This window comes from Sitophilus oryzae, unplaced genomic scaffold (genome assembly GCF_002938485.1).
Source record: "Sitophilus oryzae breed Bouriz unplaced genomic scaffold, Soryzae_2.0 scaffold_179_pilon_pilon, whole genome shotgun sequence".
Lineage (NCBI taxonomy): Eukaryota > Metazoa > Arthropoda > Insecta > Coleoptera > Curculionidae > Sitophilus > Sitophilus oryzae.
The window spans coordinates 2,891,219-2,916,346 of NW_022146501.1; the positions used below are offsets into that span (position 1 = coordinate 2,891,219).

Here is a 25,128-nt window from a genome sequence, read left to right on the forward strand (position 1 = left end):
ACTACTTGACTTGGTAAAGGAAGCTCGAATTGCAGGTCTTAACATCAACATTAAAAAAACTAAATCGATGAGAGCTTGTACCAACAACGTCGCTCCCTTTATCATTGGAACAACACCTACAGAGGAAGTAAATAATTTTACTTACTTAGGCACTATAATCTCAACCAACGGAGGCACAGAGCAAGATATCATAAATAGAATAAACAAGGCCAGAATAACATTTGGAACGCTCAACAATATTTGGAGATCTAGGCAGTACTCTCAACTTACTAAGCTTAGGATTTTCAATTCGAATGTCAAGTCAGTATTGCTGTAGAGACCTGAAAAATTACATCGCCATTAATAATTAACAAGCTCCAGGTTTTAATAAACCTGGAAAAATTGTGGGAGTATTCTGGTCAAATACTATCAGAAACGAGGATTTGTGGAGCTTGACCAACCAGAGGCAGGTGTATAACGAGATCAAACTTAGAAAATGGAGGTGGATTGGTCACACTTTAAGGCGAATCGGCAACAACATCGCTGGCAGAGCTATTGAGTGGAATCCACAAGGCAGTAGAAGAACCGGTCGTCCAAGACACACATGACAAAGGACAATTAAAAAGGAGATCGAAGCAGTAAACCGATCATGGCGAGATATTAAATCAATTGCCAACAACCGAACCCGCTGGAGAGCGTTTTTTGAAGCCCTATGCTCCACGTAGGAGTAAAGAACAACAACAGAAAGCTGGCTGACTGGCGTACTATGGCCACGCGCATACAGTTGTTGCTCTATTTTTCACCGCTAGTTTGCCGCGATAAAGCGGGAAGCCGGTGCAGTATGGACGTACCCTTATGTAAACAAAATTTTGAGAAAAATAAATATAGTGTTTACGAGAATATTGGACACATATTTTTTTTTTCACGTGTCTCTAATATTCTCCTCCACACTGGATATATGTTTTATATCTATAGTTTATATTTGGTGAGATTTTTCTTCTGGCTTGTTCTTGCGCGTCTTCAGGAACAAATTCGCCCCACCTTCGGAAGCTCTCCTGTAGGAACCCGGAGATCCCCCAACTGTGAGACTGGAAGGTCCAGAGCCTCCCGAGTGGACATCGGACTTCTTGGTTTTGGATGGTGACCATAGCGCGGCCTGCGATACAAAGTATATTGCGTAATTCAGTTAAATAATATATAGATATAGTTGTGGCCTCGAAAAATAAGTTACTAAGTTACTTTTAAATCAAATTTAACTGGTATTACTCATGTTGAGCGTGACTGGTCTTGATCTTGCGATCTTGGTCTGGACTAGCGTTAGATCTGAAAGACCAAGACCGACCATTTTATTGCATAAAAGTTTAAACAAAGTTATGCCGATTCGATATAATATATTTTTAAAATATTTTTTTTTGTTAGGAATGTAGTGTTTGTTTCTTTAAAGTTCCATTTTCATCAAATTAATTAAAATACTATTTATTTACAGATTTTCTGCGCAGAAAGTGCCTCTAGTAAAAATATACCGGGTGCGTCTCAAAAGCGATTCACCCTTATAAATTTTTATTTTTTCAGATAAAAAAACGAGGTTTGGTATGTTTGTATATGGCATAAATTAAAATTGATTGACGTATTTAATTTCGGTCACTTCCTGTTTCACCGGAAATGACTACAAAACTTTTAAATGGCACCCTCTGTATTTTTTACTTTATTTGATAGAAAATGACACTCTGAACTGAATGACATATCAAGAAGCCTTGGAAAAATAGATTTGATCGTCTAATGTTTTTAGTGTCTTGTCCTGGCCGATCATATCTCAATTTTTTCAAATGAAACGAGGGTGGCTCATTAGCATATTTGGAAAACCATTTTTTTACCAATAATTTGGTACCACACACTTGGTATTTCAGGTTAAGTTATTGTTATGAACCGCATGTTACAATTTCAAATAAACCATATGCGAAAATGTCAAAAGTTGACATATGTCATGCCACATGATATGTCATTCTATTCAGAGTGTCATTTTCTATCGAATAGAGAAAAAAAATACAGAGAGTGACATTTCAAAATAAAAAGTTGTAGTCATTTCCGGTGAAACAGGAAGTCATTGAAAACAATTGAATACGTCATTGAATCCTAATTTATGGACTGACATTCCAAATCTCGTTTTTTTATCTGAAAAAAAGTTATAGGGGTGTGAAAAGTTATAGGGGTGTGCATTTTCGGGACGCACCCGTATAAAAAAAATGTAAGGCTTGCAAGAATCTTGCACATTTTTAATAGTGCATACTGAAAACCAAGACTGGACCCTGCAAGACCAAGACCAACACTACTTTATTAGACTGCAAGACCAAGAGTGTCTTGCTTAACAACTTAATACAGCTTACTCTTGACTCTTTGTTAGGTACAGCTTACTATACTGAATGCATTGACTGAACTCTTCGTACACATGAAAATTGGCACTTAAAAATAATCTTTAATAACTTATTCTCAATAACCACAAATTTAAACTCTAAAGTAATCAGGATTTCTATGATAATATATTTGTATTTGTACTTTTGTGAAACAGACATGCATTTGCTGGAAATAACATGCAAAAGCGGGTTAGGTAATTACCTATAAAAAAGGTAATGAAGATTTTATATTAAGAGAATACAGTTTTTAAATTACCAAGATAACGTTTTATAAAATTTGAATAACGAAAATAATACAAATTATGATTTATTTGATACCTAATTAGAATAAAGGTATTATCATATTTTCATAACTGCTAATAGACTATTGAAAAAATTATAAACTAAAAGTATACTCACGTTTTTAATATTTCTAAAACTGAAATAGTTAAAATAATGTTGAAAATACAAAAAACATGCAATTTTCTAAAAAAAAATCAATAAAAGTAAAAAATATGAATTGAAAAACTTACCTATTATAAATTAGAAATAATTTTCATTTAAAAAACAAAATAACGGACAAATTCTGATTTTCTTTTTATCTTTATTTGGATAGAGACATTTATAAATAAGTTTTGCTTTTTAAGGGTTCAACATCGATAAAATATATGTATAGATTATTTCTTATATACTTATTATATTTCTTTGCTTAAACTATATAAAAACATTCCAAAAATCGATAGGTATATGCTTCTTTATGAGGGTCAGTGTGGGATATGAAACATTGTGCAGACACACCTTGCATAACAAGATGCACGATTACATTTAAAAAGTCATTTTGACTGAGGTACACTTATTTTAAAAAACAAATAGAAAAAAAATAGTTTGATATTTCCTGTATTTTATATATATTTTTTTATAAATGTATGTACGCCAATGGGTAGGTTAGGTTAGGTATACTTCAATTTCAATATTCCATAAAAGCATATAGGAAATATCAAACCAATTTTTCAATCTTATTTTAGTATTGTTATAAATTGAATCGCTTATGTTTTTGAACAAACCACAAAATCAATAACCATATTAACAACGTACATCGTTAATTGTCTTTTATCTATAAGCGATCCAACTGTTTTTTTATACAGGGTGATACAGTGTTCAGGGGTAAATTCATGTTACGTTTTTTTTAGCTTGAATAACTCGATTATACAGGGTGAGTCATAAATAAGCGCAAATATTTTCAGGACTGGTATGTCTCGATAAAAAAACATATTTTCTCTTTACCATTTTCAAATAAGTCCAAAATAATCGAGTTATTTAAGTTTGAAAATTTAAAAAAATAATTGATTTGTTTTGACAGTTCTAAAAAGCTTTCGAATAATATACAGGGAAATTTTAAAGAAAATGCACGATTTTCAACACCTTTTTTTGCGAAAAAAACTCATAGACGTGTTCCTGGGATCGAAATATATTCCATACCCATGCAGATTTTTCAAATCGCTGTATCACCCAGTATATCTCAGAATAATAACTCAATTTTAAATGCACCGATTTTTATTATACAAACACCATGCAGGTCAATATTAAGTGTATCAATTTATAGAAATATATATTTAAGTCTTTAGGTATATAAATACTTTAATAAAATTATACAGGGTGAGTCTTAAATAAGTGCAAATATTTTTAGGGGCTCAGAAACACGATTATGAAGTTTTTGTCGCGAAAAAAGTTTTGAAAATTTGTAGTTTTTTGATAATATGGCAACATAGGTAATAGATTAAATTTACAGGAAAGAAAACCCAGAAAAGGTCCACCGGATCTCAAAATTTAAGCAAAAAATTATTTTTTTTTGGAAATTTTCGAAGTAAAATAACTCGGTTATTTCGGTTATTTGAGAAACATTAAAGAGAATTTCTGTTTCTTTTATCGATATCTACCAGCCCTAAAAATAATTGCACTCATTTTAGACTCACCCTGTATAATGAATAATTATATTTATTTCAGAAATACTTTGAAGTCGAAAAATACATATTTTTAGATAAATATGAAAATTTTTGGATCAATAAAATTTGAAAAGGTCTGTATTAAAATATTGGAATATGGGTTTTGATTAAAATACTCGTAGAACAACAACATTTACGTCATTTAAATACTGATTAGTATACTATTATTGGATTCACAGTACTCGAACGGATGAGAATAAACAATAATAATTAATATGCTCTATGTAATTACTACATGCAATTTCCATCAGTTCCTGAAAAAGACATATTGTTATAATAATGAAATATCAGACATATCTGTAGAACGAAATCAATATACGTTATATTGATTTGTATACTCGATAAGTATTATTGTTTATTTCGTCGGAGAATTTTGTACGTATAAACAAAAATGCAGAAACATCACATATACAGGGCGCTTAAAGTTTTTTGTCGACATTATTGATATACCGGGTATTCCGGTAACTGTATTCCGGAAACTTTGGCAGCATATTCTGCACATAAAAATAAGTAAAAAAGTTCGTATCAACTTATGTCCTAAAATGCTTCGTTTCGGAGATACAGGGTGTAGAAGTTTCATTTTTATTTCGATTTTTTCCAAATAATTTCAAGTAACGTAAATATTTGGATGAAAATTATTGTCTGGGAGTTTTTTGACATGAGAAATTTGATTTTGATGTCTTTTGATGTTTTTTTAACTGTTTTGAAGATTAATAACTTTTCATCATTACCTGTATAAAACTGCTGAGTAAGTAAATATACATTTCCGTGGTTTTTTACGTAAAAAATATCTCTTGGTAAAAATCGCTACGGACAACCGTTTTCAAGATATTTACAATGGAATTAGTCAATACATGTCATTATTGTCAAGAAATAAACATGCGTTGAGTAGATAGTTAACTGAAATGATAAACTTGGGAACTTTTTTAAGTTAATAATATTTTTTTCTTCGAAAAAGTGACGATAAAACAGTTTCTGTTGAACTTTCAACATAAAATCATTTCAAATTTATGATTTCAGTCTGATAAATATTTAGTCAACATGTTTATGTCAATGATGTTAATTTGATAATTTCGATTCCAAATATCTCAAAAACCATGGCTCGTAGCGATTTTTACCAAGAGATCTTTTTTACTTAAAAACCGTGGTAAATGTATATTTTTTTGCTCAGTAGTTTTAAACAGGTACGGACAAAAAGTTATTACTCTTCAAAGCAGTTAAAAAAAGAAAATATGTAGGTGGCGCCCTCTACAGAGTCATATTAGTGTCTACATCAAATTTCTCATGTCAAAAAACTCTCAGACACCAATTTTCATCCAAATATTGACGTTACCTCAGAAATTATCTGAAAAAATAGAAATAAAAATGAAACTTCTACATCCTGTATCTCCAAAACTAAGCATTTTAGGACATACATTTATACGAACTTTTTTACTTATATTTATCTGCAGAATATGCTGCCGAAGTTTCCGGAATACAGTTCGGACCACCCTGTATAGTCCAACAGTTAATTTTGATACTAATACTAGTTAAATCTAAACACAATAGTGTCGACCCTGTTTGTCATACATAAGAGAGGTAAACTGGAAAATAAGCATTCAACACTTAGGTGGAAAGGACGATATATTATTACATAATATAAAGATATATTTTGATTCTTTTTATATATGTTTTACCTGATTATTTGAAAAACACATTTAACCAGTAATTAGAAATTAGACCTATTTCAACAATATATAATTAATTTTTAATAAACCTATATTGATTCAAAAGATCGTATTTTCCAAATAACCATTATGTCCAAACGTAGATTTACTCCCAAACTCACTGGAAATATAAAAATGGTTTTCAGTCAATTTTCCAGAAGTGAAAAAACAGTAATTTGATATTTCTTGATACCCACCGTCTAAAATTTTGTAGATTTTAAATATTTTTACAAGTACTGTAACCAATATCATACAGGGTGGTCCGAACGGTAATCCGGAAACTTCGGCAGCATATTCTGCAGATAAAAATAAGTAAAAAAGTTCGTATTAATATATATGTGCTAAAATGCTTAGTTTCGAAAATATAGGGTGTAGAAGTTTCATTTTTATTTCGATTTCTTCCAAATAATTTATGAAGTAACGTCAATATTTGAATAAAAATGGGTGTCTGGGAGTTTTTTGACATGAGAAATTTAATTTTGATGTCGATATGACTCCTGCTTGTAGGGGGCACCACCTACATATTTTTAACTAGTTTGAAGAGTAATAACTTTTCATCCGTACCTGTATAAAACTACTGAGTGAAAAAATATACATTTCCGTGATTTTTACGTAAAAATCTAATGTCTCACAGTAAAAATCGTTCTCAAGATATTTAGAATGGAAATAGTCAATACGTGTCATTATTGACAAAAAATAAACACGTTGAGTAGATTGTAATTTGACTGAAATAATAAATTCGGGAAGTTAATTATTTGGAAAAAATCGAAATAAAAATAAATATCTACGCACCCTGTATCTCCGAAACTAAGCATTTTAGGACACACATTTATACGAAGTTTTTTATTTATTTTTATTTGCAGAATATGCTGCTGAAGTTTTCGGAATACAGTTCGGGCCACCCTGTATATTTCTCTATTTTTTATAATAAATAATTTTGATTACTTAAAAAATTCTAGTTTAAAATTTGCCCAAAATATACAGTATTACGAATAAAATTCGCCATTATCCAACATTAATAATTAAGAAATCTACGTTTGGAACTGTTTAATCAATCAAAAACAAACAAAACAATAAACGACAACAACAATATAAGGACGACATTTGTTTCAAAAATGGAGGGGGGTGGGGGGAGGTGGTCAATCGGGTTTACGGCCATTTAAATCTCGTAATTTCTGAATTTACTGACAACTTCGCTGTGGGCGTCCGCCGCGCCGGCACCCCACGGCGTGCCGCTCCTGCCGCCCCAGTGCAGGTTGGCGCCGCCCTCGGACGCCCTCCGCTGGGCGGCTGTGACGTTGGACGACCCGAGGCTCGAGGGACCAGAGTTGCCGCCCGATTCCAGCATGCGGTCTTTGGTTTTGGGCGTGGACCAGTGCATCGACTAGAAGAATTAAAAAAAATAATAAAAATGTAATATTTTATTAAATATAAATTATAGTACAGGGTGTGAAGGGGAATTTAGACTCTCTTTGCGCAAACTGGTTTGCGGAAGTCATTTTGTACAAAATTTGAGCAAATCTATCTTTCGTTTAGATCAAGTTCTAGAAAATAACTATGGAGACAATCAGGGGCGCAACTAGACACCGAGTTTTGGGGGGGGGGATGGGCTCAAGCCCTGAGACTTCTAAGATAATATTGGTTTGAAAATAATACCAATTTTAAAGAAACAGTAATTTTTTGTTCATAATATTTTTTCGTTTTTTACTTAATAATACAGGGTGGGTCAAATTGGATGCTTTTAAAGGGCAACACCCTTTTCTATAGAAGATAGATAAAACTAATGTCGGTCTCTGGGGCTCAATTTTTATCAAAAACATGATGGTGAAAACCGCACACCGATATCTGTTACCATTTCGGAGTTACAGGGTGTTTTTCAAAAATGCATTTTAAACAAATCGCTATAACTTTTTTGCTATGGAAAATTTTGTATTTTTATGAAAACATTTCCAAAGTACCTTTTTACATAGAATTTAATGATTTAAGTATATTTTTTAAATTAATAATTTAAAAATTATCCACCGAAAAAGCAATTTTTTATTTGGAACATCCTGTATATTTTTAATAACTGAAAAGAATTTAAAAATACCGTTCCAAAAATATAGCACACTTAATATTTTGTTCTAGTCCCCTTCAAAATACAGAATTTTTAAAAGTTCGCCTCTTTTAACTAGTATGTTTTGGACCCCTTATTGATGATTCTGTCCTTAATGGAACTCGAAAACATATTTTTTCAGCAAAACGAGGCATCGCCTCAGAACGCTGAAGTTATCAGAAAATGTTTGCAGCCAATTTCGAAAATAATTGAATAGCTAATCAAGATCCCAGCCGTTGGTCGTCGAGGCCGCCGGACTTAGCGCCTATATTTTCTGTTTGCGGAAGAATAAAGGTTCTTATTTTCAAATTGCCCGTATAATCTAGTCAAGAATTATAAGTACTTAGAGGTTATGCCAGGGTATCTTTCACCCCCACTGAGTTAATGAATTCCACTAGAAATGTTCATAAACGGTCACGTCTGTAGTTTAAATGTGTTGATGTTGTAATGTTGCTAAATATAGTTTAAATTGTTATAAAATTCTGCATCATTGTCTTTCAGTGCAAATATTATTTTCATTTTAATTGCTGCTCACAGCTAGAATTTTTTTGCATTAGTGTTCAAAAGTGGGTGATTTTTTAAAAACTATATATTTTATAAAATTATAATATATATTAAAATCTCGAAGAGAAATCGAACAAAATATCAAGTATGCTATATTTTTGGAAAGGTAATTTTAAGTTCTTTTCAATGAATTAAAAATATACAGGGTGTCCCATATAAAAAATCAAATTTTCTGTTGATAACTCGTAATTATTAATTTAAAAAAATTATTCTTAAACCATTAAATTCTACGTAAAAAGGTGCTTTGGAAATGTTTTCATAAAAATACAAAATATTTATTCAACAAAACAAAAAAGTTATGGCAATTTGTTAAAAATGCACATTTTTGAAAAACACCCCGTAACTCCGAAATGGTAACAGATATCGATGTGCGGTTTTTACCATCATTTTTTTAAAAAATTCAGCTCCAGACACCGATATTAGTTTTCGTCTATCTCCTGTAGAAAACCCACCTGTATTATTAAATGAAAACGGAAAAAATATTATAAACAAAAAAAACACTGTTTCTTTAAAATTGGTATTATCCTCAAACCAATATTACCTTAGAAGGTTAGAAGTCTGAGGGCTTGAGCCCCCCTAAAAAGCGTCCAACTTGGCCCACCCTGTAGAATCACTTAATCTAAGGACATTTTTTAGATTAGGAATTTCAAACTCCAAAACTTAAAACTGATATTCTACCAAAGGACATTAGTCTTTAGTACAATCACAGATTCCATAGTAATCTATGTAACATAGTTTACTATGTCATCTATGGTAGAATACACTAACAATCTTTGTACAATACACTATCTTAAACTAAGAATATTTTTGTATTTTTTTTTCAAACGTTACAATAGTATTAATTTTTGCGACGTGATATAAAAAAGAAAAAAAGCCTAGGCAAAAAGTAAAGCACTTTTATGCCTAGCAGAATAGTACGAAAATATATTATTATATTGACATAAAGTGTCAAATTCAACGAGTGTAACCATAGTTTCTCTATATATAATTACCTACGAGGTACTACTTTTAAATCTTTTTATATTATTTGGCAACATTTAAAATTGTTTAAAAAATTATTCCTGCCGTTAGAAAAAAAATTTCTTATTCTATTAATTTGAAATAAAAATGACTTTTTGTGCCTCGCCTGAAATGTCAAACGTACGCCTGGGAGGGCTAATTTTGAGTCTGAGGGGGGGGGGGCCTAGCCCCCCTAGCCCCTCCCAATTGCGCCTCTGGAGACAATAGAGAGAGTTATAGTTATTTTTTATACAAGACGATAAAATGGTATTTCATCGTCGACCGAAAAGATTAATTCACGAGCGATGAAATCGCGAGTGAATTAATTTCGGGAGACGATAATGCAATTTTATCGTCGTGTATATAACAATATTTTTTCTATAGCGAGTTACGTTTTAAAAAATATTCAGAAATTATTATTTCAAGGAATTTATTACGAGTAGAAAAAATATTGTGCTGGGTTGGCGTTGGTTTCTATGTAATTTAACAAATAAATAAAGCTGTCTCTTTAGTTGTCGGTTTTGAGTCAATATTTTTTAATTCTCTTTCGTGTCGATTGCTGATTGAATTGGAGCCAGAAATGGCTCAAAACGAAATAAGTAAATTACCAACAGATATTCAGGCTGAAGCGACAAATTGGTACATTGCACATTAATCTATCTTACTACTTTAATTAATGAGTCATTCCAAAAAGGAGTTTTTCCAAACTGCCTTAAGACAGCAATAATTATTCCTCTGCATAAAGGAGGAGATAAAGATCAAGCTTCGAACTATCGCCCAATTGCTCTCCTGCCCACATTATCTAAGATCATTGAAAGATTGGTTAAAAAAGGCTTCTATCTTTTCTCCTTAAATATAAAGTACTTTCTACCCATCAATTTGGATTTCTAAGTAACAGTTGCACAAATGATGCTATGTTCGACCTTTTTAATAATGTATACTCTAGCCTGAATAACCATCACTCTACAGCTACAATTTTCTGTGATTTCTCTAAGGCTTTTCGATAAATCATAATATCTTAATTAACAAATTGCAAAACTATGGATTCAGGGGAGTGCCGCTCGAATGGCTTAAGTCGTATCTTGGCAACAGAAGGCAGCTTGTGAGAATTGATACGTCTATGTCTTCTTGTAAGCCTATAGAATGTGGTGTCCCTCAGGGTTCAGTACTTGGCCCTATTTTATTTCTGGTGTTTATCAACGACATCGCAAATCTAGACATTAGCGGTAAAATCTGCCTCTTTGCGGACGATACTAGTTTCACTTGGAGCGGCCCAGATGTTACGGCACTATATGATACTATATCCAGTGACTTACGCACCATTAAATCTTGGTGCGATTCTAATCTCCTATGCCTCAACCTTTCAAAAACTAAAGTTTTGTCATATAAAAGTACTATACAACCTTTTGTACTTAATAACACCACTATTGACGTCGTGAACTCTGTGAGATTCTTAGGACTTATTGTGGACAACTCTTTAAAATGGGACTTGCACATCGAAGCCTTATCAAAGAAACTAAGCTCTGCCTGTTTTGCGCTAAGATCAGTGTCTAAGGAACTTAACTCATCCACCTCTAGAATGGTCTATTATGCCCTTTTTGAGTCGCATCTTCGTTATGCCCTTCCATTCTGGGGTACTTGCTGCGCGACAAAATTTGATCGTATTTTCAAACTTCAAAAGAGAGCAGTTCGATACTTATTGGGACTAAACAGTAGAACTCACTGCCAGAATTTCTTTAAAAATTTCAAAATACTGACTCTTCCTTCCTTATTCATTTTTGAATCCGTTTGCTTAATCCGCAAGCACATATTCTCTATTCCGGAAAGGCCTTCTCACAACTATCCACTTAGGAATGCGGAGCACGATATTTATCTGCCAACCCCGAGCTCAGAACTAGTTAAGGGCTCAATACTGTACAATGCCAAGAAAATGTACAATCATTTGCCTTCGAATATCAAGTCACTTTCATTCTTTCCCGCATTTCGCAAAGCTCTGAAATCATACTTACTGGAGAGAGCCCTATATGCGGTAAACGACTTTTTTGTTGATGTTTAATCATGAACAATTTAGAATTTTAATTTTAATATTTTGATCATCTCACACACTGGTTAAAGGTCTAGTATTTAATATTTTATAACTCTTGATTTTATGTTATTATAACATGATTTTATCCATTTACAGTTTTCCTTTTGTAAAATTTTCTAGATACGCCTGTGTTCTGCAATGTCCATATATGTTTATTTGTAATTTTATGACGTAATTTTTTTTTTTTTTTGATTTTGTATTGTATGACATTTTTGTAGTATTTGTATATTTGTTTTTTGCTTTTTTTGTTTTGCTTTGTCGATGAAGCTGTTTTGGCTTTTTGTACAATAAAGCGTTGTTTTGTTTTTTTTTTCAAACGCCATATCCAAACTACTTCCATTTAAATCCCGAATAACTTATGTGAAGCAAGTAAAAAACTTGCGAGAAGAAATAAAGTTTTTAACCTATCCTCGCTGTTAAAGTATTATTTTTTAATCTACCCTTGAGGTTAAAGTACTATTTTATCTACTATTTTTGATATAAGACAATTTTAAAAGTTGCTATGGAAAAAAATAAATAAATGCCGATGATATCATTTAAAAATCAAAAGGTGTAATCATTTCCGGGGAAACAGGAAATGACCGAAAACAATTGAAAACGTCAATCAATCCTGGTTTATATCATATACTAAACTAACATACCAAATTTTGTTTTTTTATCTGAAAAATTAAAAAAGTTATAAAGGTGGGCCACTTTAGAGAAACACCCGCTATATAAATTTTTATGGTTAAGTTTTTATGGCGTTTATCAAATAGAAAATAAACTAGAATAAAGCGTTGTAAATAATAAATAAATCGCTTAAGGAAATACGGGAATGGTGATTGAATGTCAAAGACAAACAACAAACATGCTTTTCGATAAATTGAGAGTGGATCGTCGCGGAACCTGAAAGCCTTTATAAAGCAAACAAGAGAGTTCCGATTGTTTTCTAATAAAATTCAAATAAAAGTTTGTTTTGGAGAATAAAGCGATTTTTCTTGAGTATATTTGTCTTTGAACTTTGGAAAACTTTAACTTTATTTATTCATATAAAATAGATAAATAGTTAAAGTAATAATGTGGTAATAACCTTTACCTACGTCAGTGAGTTAAGAAGCTCTTAACTCACGCATTTTGAGTCCGCACCGCACTTCTTGTTTAGATGACTACCAAAGAGAAAAAAATATTTTGTAAAACATTTATTTTGCACTAAATTGGAAAAATATGTTATGAGTACCTTTTCATTTCGATAGTTGTGTACTTTTTTTTCGGTGCACCATTCAAGACGATCGCATAATCATATTATTTTGTAGTAAAGACAATCGATTTACCATTTCAAATGTGTTAGAAAGAGTCATTCCCTAATAACATGACCTAACTTTAATATGTCATCGGTCGTAACCTCGTGACCTTATCACCGACGCGACGTACGTACATTTATATTTCGTATAATTTATGATATTACGCAATCGTCTTCTTTCCTGATTCGGAGTATACATTTTTTCACATTAGACTGTATTCAAGAAACCTTTATTTTTCTAGAGGAGAAATCTTTTTTATTTATTTAGAAACCTTTTTATTTATTTAGAGGTTATCGCAATGACTAAAGAATCCGAGGACAAATAAAACCCGAGAGCAAACAGTGCCGTGGCACATATTTTTCTTAACCTAGCTGTTTGAAGCAATATTTACATTTTTTGATAATTGTTTTGACTACGCCTATTGTGTATCATCCTAATTAATTACGAAAAAAACGTATTAAAATGTTAACAAAAGGTACAAAACTAGTATCGACGTATAGCACATATCAAGTACATATAGATGTTAATTGAAATTGAAGAATAATTATCGAATTCAATAAGAAAACGCTTAAAAGTTGGAGTGGACTGTTTATTTACCTATGAAACGTAACTCCTGGCTCTTTCTTATCGCTGCTGCTTTTACACTTGAAAGCTGAACAACTAATCACCATTGTAATAAAGTTTATACAAAGTTTACTACACACAAACTATTAAAAATCGCTAAAATTGTCGCTGGGGACCAAATGATGACTCATTGTTTGCCACCAAAACAAAAAAAAAAGGTCACAATTTCTGCTCCAGCCCGTTAGGGGCGTTAGATGTCCTTATATTCTTTAGTCATTGGGTTATCGCTTCTTTCATAATAATTTTTGCGTTTTGAAAATCTGCTTTGTGCCCTGTGTCCCATAAATGCTGATAAATCTTAGATTTGTGAAAATCGCCCTTTCTTAAATAATCGTTATGTTCTTTAATTCGAACATGTGTATTTTGTGTTTTGAAGAATGTTCGTATGTTATATTGTTTTCCTATCCTTTTTTTTTCATAGACAGAATACAGACACTGATAACAGTCCACACACAAACTTAAAATCCCATATATTCGAGGCGTTTACTATCTCTTCTTCCATTTTAATATGAGTATTGTTAGAGATTGCTTTAATACCCGAAAAAACTTTTAAGATTATTTCGGTATATAAAATTTAAACCTCAGACACAACGGCTGCTGTCTGTAACCCACGCAAATAAAAATTTGCATGCTAAAATCCCGGAAACTTCAATTCTATTCAATATTTCCAGTTCTTCGTCTTTGGAACTTGCAAATACGTATGAAAATTGGAGGACTACCGCACGTCAATTATATTTGATGTACTTCCATTCAAAGTAAATCCAGGTTGCAAATTGCGTTTGACAATTTGTAAGTATACGGAGCGAACCTACCCGGAAAAGACATGAAAAAGAAGAAGAAATTTCATTAGGAATGCAGCCAAACTTGAAAAAACTCCTTTGATACGTATTGATTTTTAGAGAAAATACCATGAATAAACTTACTTGCAAGATTGTATTTAATATTTTTATACGGTTTAAAAGAACCTCAATATACATAAATCTAATATTTCAGAAATTGTTCGATTTTGGTATAAATAACTTTATATCATCATTATCATCATTTTCCGCTTATTCAACTATTTCCAATTATGCTGTAGCCTCCCTTAAATACTCTTTTTCTAATTAAATTGAGCCCAAGTTATCCCTGCTAATTTCCTAATATCATGGTCCCATCTCAGGTTTGTGCTACTTCTAGACACCAGATAAAATATTTACACTTATTTTTGAGACACCCTCTACAGGTGGTTCAGTTTAAATTTAAGCGAATTGGCAGTGAAGTCCACATTAGGTTATACCGAGGGTTAAACCGGATGTTCCAAGAAGTTGACAGTATTTTAAAAAGAAAGTACACTTCGAAGTTTCCTTAACCTAAACCAGTCAACCCTAACCAGATTATTTACAATCAAATCCTAACCGGATTTGATTGTAAATAAATAAATAAATGCCTTTATTGTCAAGAAATTTTACAATTTTTAGACAACGATAAAGTAAACAAACAAACAAACAAAAGAGAATACAAAACATTATACAAATAACATTGTCAGTCTTATTGTTTAAAATAAACCTTTATAAATGTTTACAATGTCAAAGAATAAACAAATAACAATAATATTCAAAAATATTTAGTTAGTTTATAGTAAATATCAATGACCGCTAGATAAATTTATTTCGATGTCATTGGTAAATATAGTAATAGCAAACATTAGACCAGTATTTACAAGATCAAATTCGATTATCAAAATATAAGTCATTTACGGCGTAGAAAGCCTTGTCTAGTAAATAAGATTTCAATGCTTTGAGAAATCAAGAAAATGATGTTATGGATTTGATTTCAAATGGCAGGTGATTGTGCATTTTTTTCGAGTTGTATAATATTGAACTTTTAACCAACTCTGAGCCGTGGGGTAAGTAGATAAAGATCTTAGTGCTCCGCGTTCCTGAATGGATAAGTGTGAGATGGCCTTTCTTGAGAAGCTGATACATGATTACGTATTAGGCAAACGGATTCAAATATAAATAAGGAAGGAAATGTTAATATTTTTAATTTTTTAAAAAAGTCCTGGCAATGAGTTCTGCTGTTTAGTCCCAGTAAATATCGAACAGCTCTCTTCTGGAGCTTGAAAATACGGTCAAATTGAGTTGCACAACACGTACCCCAGAATGGAAGGGCATACCTGAGGTGCGACTCAAAAAGTGCATAATAAACAGTTCTAGCCACTGAAAAGTTAAGCTCCTTAGAAACAGATCTTAATGCAAAACAGGCAGAGCTTAATTTTTTTCGACAAAGCGTCGATATGCCTGTCCCATTTCAGAGAATTGTCTACAACAAGCCCTAAGAATTTTACCGATTTTACGACGTCAATGGTGGTGTTGTTAAGTACAACAGGCTGCAGCGAGTTTTTATACGACAAAGCTTTAGTTTTAGAAATGTTGAGACTCAGGAGGTTCGAATCGCACCAAGATTTAATGGTGATTAAGTCATTTGATATAATCCTATGAAGTGCCGTGACGTCCTTTTTGCTCCAAGTGAAGCTAGTGTCGTCCGCAAAAAGACATATTTTACCACTAATGTTTATGTTAGCAATGTGGTTGAAAGAAGAAACAAAAAAATCTGAAATGCTCTTAATGAATGGGTTGCATAAAGAACCCTGTATACTTAAAATAGCTTTGTCTAGGACTGATTTACAGTTTCCTTTCTGGGCCTCCTTGTATTGTTTATAAATACGAAATTCTCCCATTGTTTGGTGTAAAAATTAGAGATCTTTTATGAGCAGTTACAAAAAGTAAAGTATCGTCTGGGATATTTTCAGGATGGCTTTAAATTTGCGTACTAAATATTTTACGACCGAAATCGATCGTAAAATATGGAAATAATATTATTACACATCTGTTACCTAAACGTCAGTCTATTTTCAAGTTCAACTTGACGTTACGGGAAGAAGTAATAGGGAAATGGAGCTGTAAACTTTCACAGGAAACGTTAATCATATCTAGTAGTACCGTAGTACAGTAGTGCGGTTCGGACTGGAATATTATATGATAAACAAAAAAACAAAAAGTCGTCAAGAGTTCAAATTATATTAGTTTCATAAATGCAGACCAAGACGAAGATCGGTCCGCTCAACACTATACAGAGTGTAGCGATATTCCGTGGAAACAGAACTACTACATATTTTTGGAATCGAAATAAGTTCATTGAACATACTTTACCTATATACAGGGTCCGGCAATAGTGCGTCGGGCATCTGTAGCTCCTAGAATAAAAAACTTGGGAATTTTGTTTAAATGCAAACCTAGAGTATGTACTAGGATGTATTTCAGGAAAATATTTTAACTTCTATAGGGTTGCTCAAAAAAGTGTGAGTGGATCGGGATGATTTTTTTTAAATAGAACCCCCTGTATATTATTGCATTTTTGGCTTCCTTTCAGATCACTTTACATAATCCTAAAACATGAGTAAATATATTTCGATAATTTCAGAGATATTAATAAATAAATAAAAATTAGGTATATATTTTTCAGCTTTTCTTAAAAAATTTATTAATAATACAAGAACTGTCCTGAAATCAATACTATGTTAGATATTTACTTTAGATGGTCTGTACTTACTTTGCTATAAATGTGGAAATCGTAAGTCATACAGGATGTTCAAAATTCTACGCCAAACTTTCTAAAATATAAAATAATTTTTCTTTGTTTTTTTAAATGGAACACCCTGTATTTTATTTTTTCAATAGATGGAGAATTAAAAAATGAACGTTTTTTGCATTTAGAGTATTTCAAAAATTTTAACGGTTTCGCAGATATTCTCGGTTTTGTATTTCATATGGCATTTTCCACAGAAAATTTCACACCTCTACTTTTCAACCAATAACATGCTTTAATGTTGACTAGTTACCATGGCAACTGAAAAAATTTCCGGAAATTTTTTCGAGGCGCCACGAAATTTTAGTGGAAATTTTTTGACAGTTGAAAAGGTAAACATAAGATCTACAATCATAATGTGAATGAACTACAATGTCTATATATTGAAATATTACCCATTTGAGTTTTAGCAATACCTTGGCCAACTTAACAAATTGAAATTATTTTAAAATGTCATGTTGGATTAATATTTTTTTTTTCAAATTTAGGTGTGAAATTTTCTTACCGAATACCACGCAAGCTTAAATTATTCCTGGAAATTTTCTTTCGGGCACGAATATTTTAGGAAAATTATTATTTATTATAAAAAAATTATTATAAAATTTTCAAAATATTCGTGCCCTCAAAAAAATTTCCGAAAATAATTTAAGCTCTTGTGATATTATAAGTGAAAATTTTTATCAAAGCCATCCAATGACTTTTCTCTCGTATTTTGCCATTGAAAGCGCCATATGAAATAATACTGCGTGTATCCGGAAAACTATTAAAAATTTTGTAATACTTGAAATACAAAAAATGTTCATTTTTTAATTCTCCATCAAATGAAAAAATTATATACAGGGTGTTCCATTTAAAAAACCAAAGAAAAATTATTTTATATTTTTGAAAGTTTGGCGTAACATATTGAACATTCTGTATGATTTACGATTACCATATTTACAGTAAAGTAAGAACAGACCATCTAAAGTAAATATCTAATATAGTTTTGATTTCAGAACAGTTCTTGTATTTTTAATATTTTTTTTAGGAAGGGTTGAAAAATATATATTTTTGATTTATTTTTTAATATCTCTGAAACTATCGAAATAGATTTACTCATAGCTTATAGGATTATGTAAAATGATCTGAAAGGAAGCCATAAATGCAATAATATACAGAGTGTTTTCCATTTAAAAAAAAATCATCCAGATCCACTCACACTTTTTTGAGCCACTCTAGAAGTTAAAATATTTTCCGGAAATACGTCCTGGTACATACTTTAGGTTTGCACTTAAACAAAATTCTCAACTTTTTTATTCTAGGAGCTACAGATGCCCGACGCACTATTGCCGGACCCTGTACAGTTCGTCTGCTGGATCTGTGTCTATGAAAGGAATGCGGACAAAAAACATTTAAATAAACAGCAATATATTTTATACGTCGACTTGACGAGTACGTCACCGCAAATTGCTCCGCCCACTCATTTTATTGGCTACTTGAAAATTTGTCGAATTTTTATTGATGGGACGCGTCGTCTAATTTTTTACGAAAAACATCGAGAGAATATCGTTTCCCCTCTCACAGATACCCCGTAGCCACAGAACGGACAGACGTACTGTATACAAAAGCGCTTCATTTGTCCGCTAAGTTTTCACCCGTCCCGTACTTTTTCTTAACTTTTATGAAAGTAAAATGTTAAAGCACTTAGCAAAACATATAGACACCCAAAATCTCATTCAAATCGGAAAAACGGTTCTTAAAATATCCGAAAAATTGTGTTTATTTTTTTAATATTTGATGCCCTCTAACGGACAAACGAATCACTTTTGTATAGAGGTAAATTGTGTCCCATGAACTTATTTCGATTCCAAAAATACGAAGTAATTCTATGTCCATGGAATATTGGAACACCTTGTATATGAATGCTAACTTTTAACCAAATTCAACTTTTCTTTAAACAATTGTTATTCGTCCACCTCTATACAGGTGAGTCATAAATAAGTACAATTTTTTTAGAGGTAGACAAGGTAGTATATTTCGACCCCAGAAACACTATTATGAGTTCTTTTCGCTAATTTTTTTTGGAAAATTTGAAATATTTTGAAAAAAATTTTGGAAATTTGTTTAGTTTTTAATTAAAAACATGATTTCCTCACATAGGTAGTAGATTAAATTTACAAGAATGAAAATCCAGAAAAGATCCAGTGATTCTCAAAATTCAAGCAAAAAATTTTTTAATAATAATAATAATAACTCCCGTATAGTCTTTAACGCCTTGGGAGTAGCAAGGTACAGCTTGCCATGCTAGAGCCGTTCGGTATAACAAGGAAGATAATTGCTTCACCGCCTATTATTACCTCAGGATTGTGAATCCCAAGTACTCATTTAAGGCTGAGTCGACCTAGATACCCAAACTATTTTTATTTTAATAAAAATAGTCGGCTGATGAAATGCCGGGTGTAGGATTCGAACCCACAACCTTGAGATTGGTAGACGAGAGCCTGTACCTCTACGCCACCGAGCAAAAATTTTTTTTTTCGAAATTTTAAAGAGTTATTTAAGATTAAGACTCACCCTGTACAGGCAAATATTTGAGAGACAAAAGAACTACCGCATCAGATATTCTTGCTTCTACTTCGACAAAAAGCCGATATTGGTTAAAAACAATAACATCTAAATAAAAAAAGGTTAAAAACTAATCCTTAACTTTTTAACACAAAAATTCATTTAAACGGTAATCTAATTAAGCCTCCCTTAAATTTACTATCTACTAATTGGCGTAGGAAACTGCATGCAATTTTCAATAATGCATGCAATTTTCAATCCTTTTGCAACAAATTGCATCGATAAAACCGACCTCTGACAATTAAAATTCAGCTGAGTATTTTATTTCGCGTTTTTGATTTAATTTTTTTTCAAAAAATAAATTTACACTAAGCTAAGTGACCTAATTTTCACAGATAAGAAAATGAAAATATTTATGAAAATAAATATAAGCTTAGATACATTAAAAAAGTTTATCCTCTAAGACTTTTCCAATTTTTCATTTATTTTTTAACTTTAATAAAACTTTTCATAACCAATTTTGTTTTTTTTTGCTTGTTATTAAATTGGGAATATTCTTTTCAAGTTTGACCTGCTTCGTGCTCGGGCGATTTTCCATGGGTTTTCCTCTTTTTTTTTATACAGAATATTAGTTTTTTTTATACAAAGGTATAACGAGAGGAAAGAAAATATTTTTTTTAAATATCTGTTGTTAGGTTTACGAAGCACACGTAACCTGAAAATATTTTTTTTTCTCAAAATAAGTAATTTTTCTTTAAGACCTATTACATACAGGGTGGTCCGAACTGGATTCCGGAAACTTTGGCAGCATATTCTGCAGATAAAAATAAGTTAAAAAAGTTCGTATAAATGTTTGTACTAAAATGGTTAATTTCGGAGATACAGGGTGTAGTAATTTCAGATTTATGTATTTCGATTTTTTCCAAATAATTTCTGAAGTAACGTCAATATTTAGATGAAAATTGATGCCTGGGAGTTTTTTGACATACCAAGAGACATTTTTTACGTAAAAAATCACGTAGATGTATATTTTTCACTCAGTAGTTTTATTCAGGTACGGACGAAAAGCTATTACCCTTCAAAGCAGTTAAAACACATGTAGGTGGCGCCCCTTACAAATAGGAGACATATTGACATCAAAATTCATGTCAAAAAACTCCCAGACATCAATTTTCATCCAAATATTGACGTTACTTCAGAAATTATTCTGAAAAAATCGAATTTAACAAAGAAACTTCTCCACCCTGTATCTCCGAAACTAAACATCTTCAGACATACATTTAAACGAAGTTTTTTACATATTTTTATCTGCAGAATATGTTGCCGAAGTTTCCGGAATAAAATTCGGAACCACCTTGTATATTTTTCTGTAAAATATTATGATATACTATCGTGTAGGCTAAAAACAAACAGGTTAAAATATATTATCTGATATTTTATTAAAATCCTTTTAAAGGGTTATTAAATATTCCACAATATTTAAAGTAAAATATTGATGTTCGAGAGTTTAATTATTCAAAATATACCAGTAAAAATACCCCATATTTTCTTTCATAAATGCTTATAAACATTTCCAACATATCGATTAAATTCTATAATATTTAAAGTATATTGTTTGAAATATACAATTCAGGCAAATTGAATTTAATACTTTTTTCCATAGCAACTGTTAAAATTGCCTTCATCTATCAAAAATAGTAGATAAAATAGTACTTTAACCCCAAGAATAGATTAAATGATACTTTAACAGCAAGGATAGGTTAAAAACTGTATTTCTTCTCGCACGTTTTTTAATTGCTTCCATTTTTGAAAAATTTTGTATTCCTTTTCATAAGTTATTCGGGATTTAAATGGAAGTAGTATGGATATGGCATTTGTCGCCTCAACCTGAATATCTGTTCGTAATTTACTTAATTCGTTTTGAGTCATTTCTGGGTCCAATTCAATCAGCAATTGACACGAAAGAGAATTAAAAAATATTGACTCAAAACCATGGTACAAAGAAAACAAGGTATGATCGATAGCAGCTCCAATTTCGTTAAGTTTGCGCATACCACCTGTGACGTCATACACCAAACAAAAATATCCATTATGTTCAATTGCCACCTTTGAATAAGAAGACTAAGGAAGGAGCATAATGCTATCCATGTATTCATGCATGGTGGGCGGAAAAGCCACCATAAAAGCTCTCTAGGGTGGGGATCCTTGACAGTTCTGTTTGACGATTCATTTGACACATTTGAATTTGATTTGAAATTTTGTTGATTTGTCAGTCTTTACGGAGCTTATTTTATGTTATTTATTATTTATTCTACTACTGATAGTATATATATAGTTTATAAAGGTAGTAAATCTAGATGGAAATTGTGGCAGAACTTAAATTAACAGTGACACTATCGCGATTTATCGAAAAAGACTCTAAAATAGTTGGTTTTGTAGCGTGCGGTAGATCCCGGCAAAAATTGAGTGAAATAATGGAACAACTTTTCGCTAGTAAGTGACTATATAATATACATACGTGTAGTAAACCGATTATTTAGGAAATTCACTTAAATTAACTAAATTATATATTTTTTCTTGCATTTTTGCTTTTATTTACTACCTGTCAAAGATTAGATGTCAAAGAATTTAGATACGTCAATTTGACTTACCTGCCTCAGTAGCGTATCGGATGTTTGTGTTAATAAATAATTATTAAAACTTATCTATTTTTATTATAATAATATGTTTTTATAACAATTTTAGATAACTACCAACATTTATTTACAACGTAAAATAAAAAAAAAATGATTGAGTCTACCCCACGTCTACCCTACATCATAGTTTTACATTTTTTAAATAAAATTAGAACGACACTGATAAACCGGAATTTAAGTCGGCCATATTTGAGGCCCATCGCGGTGTACCTAAGATTTTTGATATACTCCTTCCTTAGTCTTCTTATTCAAAGATTGCCACTAATAAAAAAAAGACCTAAAATAGGGAAGAATTAGGACATAACCCCAAAAGTTATGTCAAATCATGGAGCTTGACATTTGAAAAATTATTTTCACATTTATTATGTCATTTGTTTGACAATTTGAAATTGGCGCGCGGAGCTTGCCGACCAGTGGTGCCGTTTATCACCAGTGACGTAATGACCAACCTGCGCAATATCATACCTTGTATTCTTTGTATCATGACTCAAAGCTGACAACTAAAGAGCCTTATTTATTTGTCAAATTACATAGAAACCAACGCCAACCCAGCACAATATTTTTTCTACTCGTAATAAATTCCTTGAAATGATAATTTCTGAATATTTTTAAAACGTAACTTGGCTATGGAAAAAAAGATTGTTTTATACACGACGATAAAATTGCATTATCGTCTCCCGAAATTAATTAATCTTTTCGGTGGACGATAAAATACCATTTTATCGTCTTGTATAAAAAAATAACATACAGCAGCGTTCGATGTTTATACACAGCTTATTCAGTACCAGCTAGTCCAGTATTCAGGATATTCTCCATTATCGTTACAAGAAAATCACAAAAAAATAAATATATACCTGTTTAAAACAAACTCCATAAAATTTTAAATATATTCAGATTCCAGTAAATCTCTACTCTGTAATATATTTCAAATGAAAAACGAATACTTACTTGCTGAACGTGCTCCTTCATGCCAAGCCATTGTTTATAGCCCATTGATATTCCGCTGTTCCTCCATTTATCATAGAGGGCCTTCTTCTCGGGATTTGTCAGCGTATCCTTGGCCTCCTAGAAATAGAGCGGAATAGAATATATGAATTATACAATGTCAAGTAACATAACAATGTCTTAGATTTATTCGGTAGCACTTTATTTAGCCCTATAAATAGCTCTATAGCTTTTATAGGACTACTTAAATATTATATTAATACTCTGATAAATTTTCATTTTATATCGTACATTTTTTGTCAATTTGTATACTCAATATTAAATAAAAGTACCTATTTAGTATATGGTACAAACGCAAGAAAAGACAATTTTTGACATAAAGATAAACGGAAGTTGACGGAAAATACTTCTGCATCAAAATGGGAGATAAATGTAACTGCTGTACCTACAGGGTGGGTCTGAAATAAGTGCAAATATTTTCAGGGCTGGTAGATCTCGAAAAAAAATTTTTTTCTCTTTACCGTTTTTCAAATAAGTCTAAAGCTGCGTATAAATATGTCGAGACGAGTGCGAGAGACGCCCGAGACGAGTCAACCTCAAGCGGATTTGAGGTTGACTCGTCATATTTGGACGGGGTCTGAGCTTCGAGCCGAGCCTATGCCCAGTCGGACGGCGTTGTCTCCGCTTTTTCCGGAGCCTTTGGCGAACCATCAAAAGGATTGGGGCGTCTATTTAACCAGTGGCGTATACACCGCGGCTCCGCGGAACAAGTGCCTCGAGTCTCAAGGGGCTCGGATTCCACATCCCATTTTTATATAAAAATAAATACTCTTTCCTTTATTTTTAATAATGTTAATTATGCATCCTAACTAGAAAGATGCAATTTTGTCTTCTCTAAAATAGTATAGGTAAGTTAGCCAAAGTATGTAAATCTCATATACAAAGATTTATTAGTGATTTCTTTTATAAAAACATGAAAATTTTATGAAAAATGAATAAACGTAATGAACTTTTCGTCGAGTTATTAACGACTCATACGTAAATTATGCGCTATTTCTGCTCTAAACAGAAATTAAAGATGTAAAACAAGCTTCTTTACATATAGGATACATAGAAGATAAGAGAGGCAAATCGAGTGTGTTGAAAAAGGTGGCCATGCTGTCAGAAGTTCCTTACGGTGCTCTCATAAATAAAGGGAATCGACAAAGAAAGGAACGATCCGATATAGAAAAATCCAGAAATTTGAACTATCCAGACTACTAAGAAACTTAATTTATGGCAAATATGAAAATAATAAAGTTCACGCCATAGAAATAATTTAAAAAAAAACTCTCCGAGCTTAAAAAAAAACCCTGTTCAGAAAGCACATTACGGCGAAGGTTTAAGAAACTGGGAATTAGATTTCAAATAATATACATATTAATAATTTAAAAATTATTAATAAGCGTGCTGCAATGATGGAAAGCCATAGAATAATAATGTGGCGAATTGAATACCTTGAAAAAATATACAACTTTAGAAATGAAGAAATGCAGATATATTATTTACAATATATGTTCCAGGTTGGCATTTAAATGTAGATTTAAATTA

The 25,128-nt window shown here is 31.7% G+C and overlaps 1 protein-coding gene across 2 annotated transcripts in view; it reads right to left on the reverse strand.

Annotated features, from left to right (window-relative positions):
• Window positions 1–772: 772 nt before the first annotated feature.
• Window positions 773–25,128, reverse strand: part of LOC115882687 (J domain-containing protein-like) — a 40,154-nt gene continuing 15,798 nt past the window's right edge. Inside the window, exons 3-5 of one of the 2 annotated variants that reach the window (XM_030900889.1) lie at window positions 23,542–23,658; window positions 7,268–7,462; window positions 773–1,135 (exon numbers count right to left, since the gene is read on the reverse strand). In XM_030900889.1, the coding sequence (XP_030756749.1) occupies window positions 956–1,135; window positions 7,268–7,462; window positions 23,542–23,658 (492 nt within the window). In that variant the 3' untranslated portion in view covers window positions 773–955. The remainder of the gene's footprint in view (window positions 1,136–7,267; window positions 7,463–23,541; window positions 23,659–25,128) is intronic. The other variant, XM_030900890.1, reaches the window with a different exon arrangement.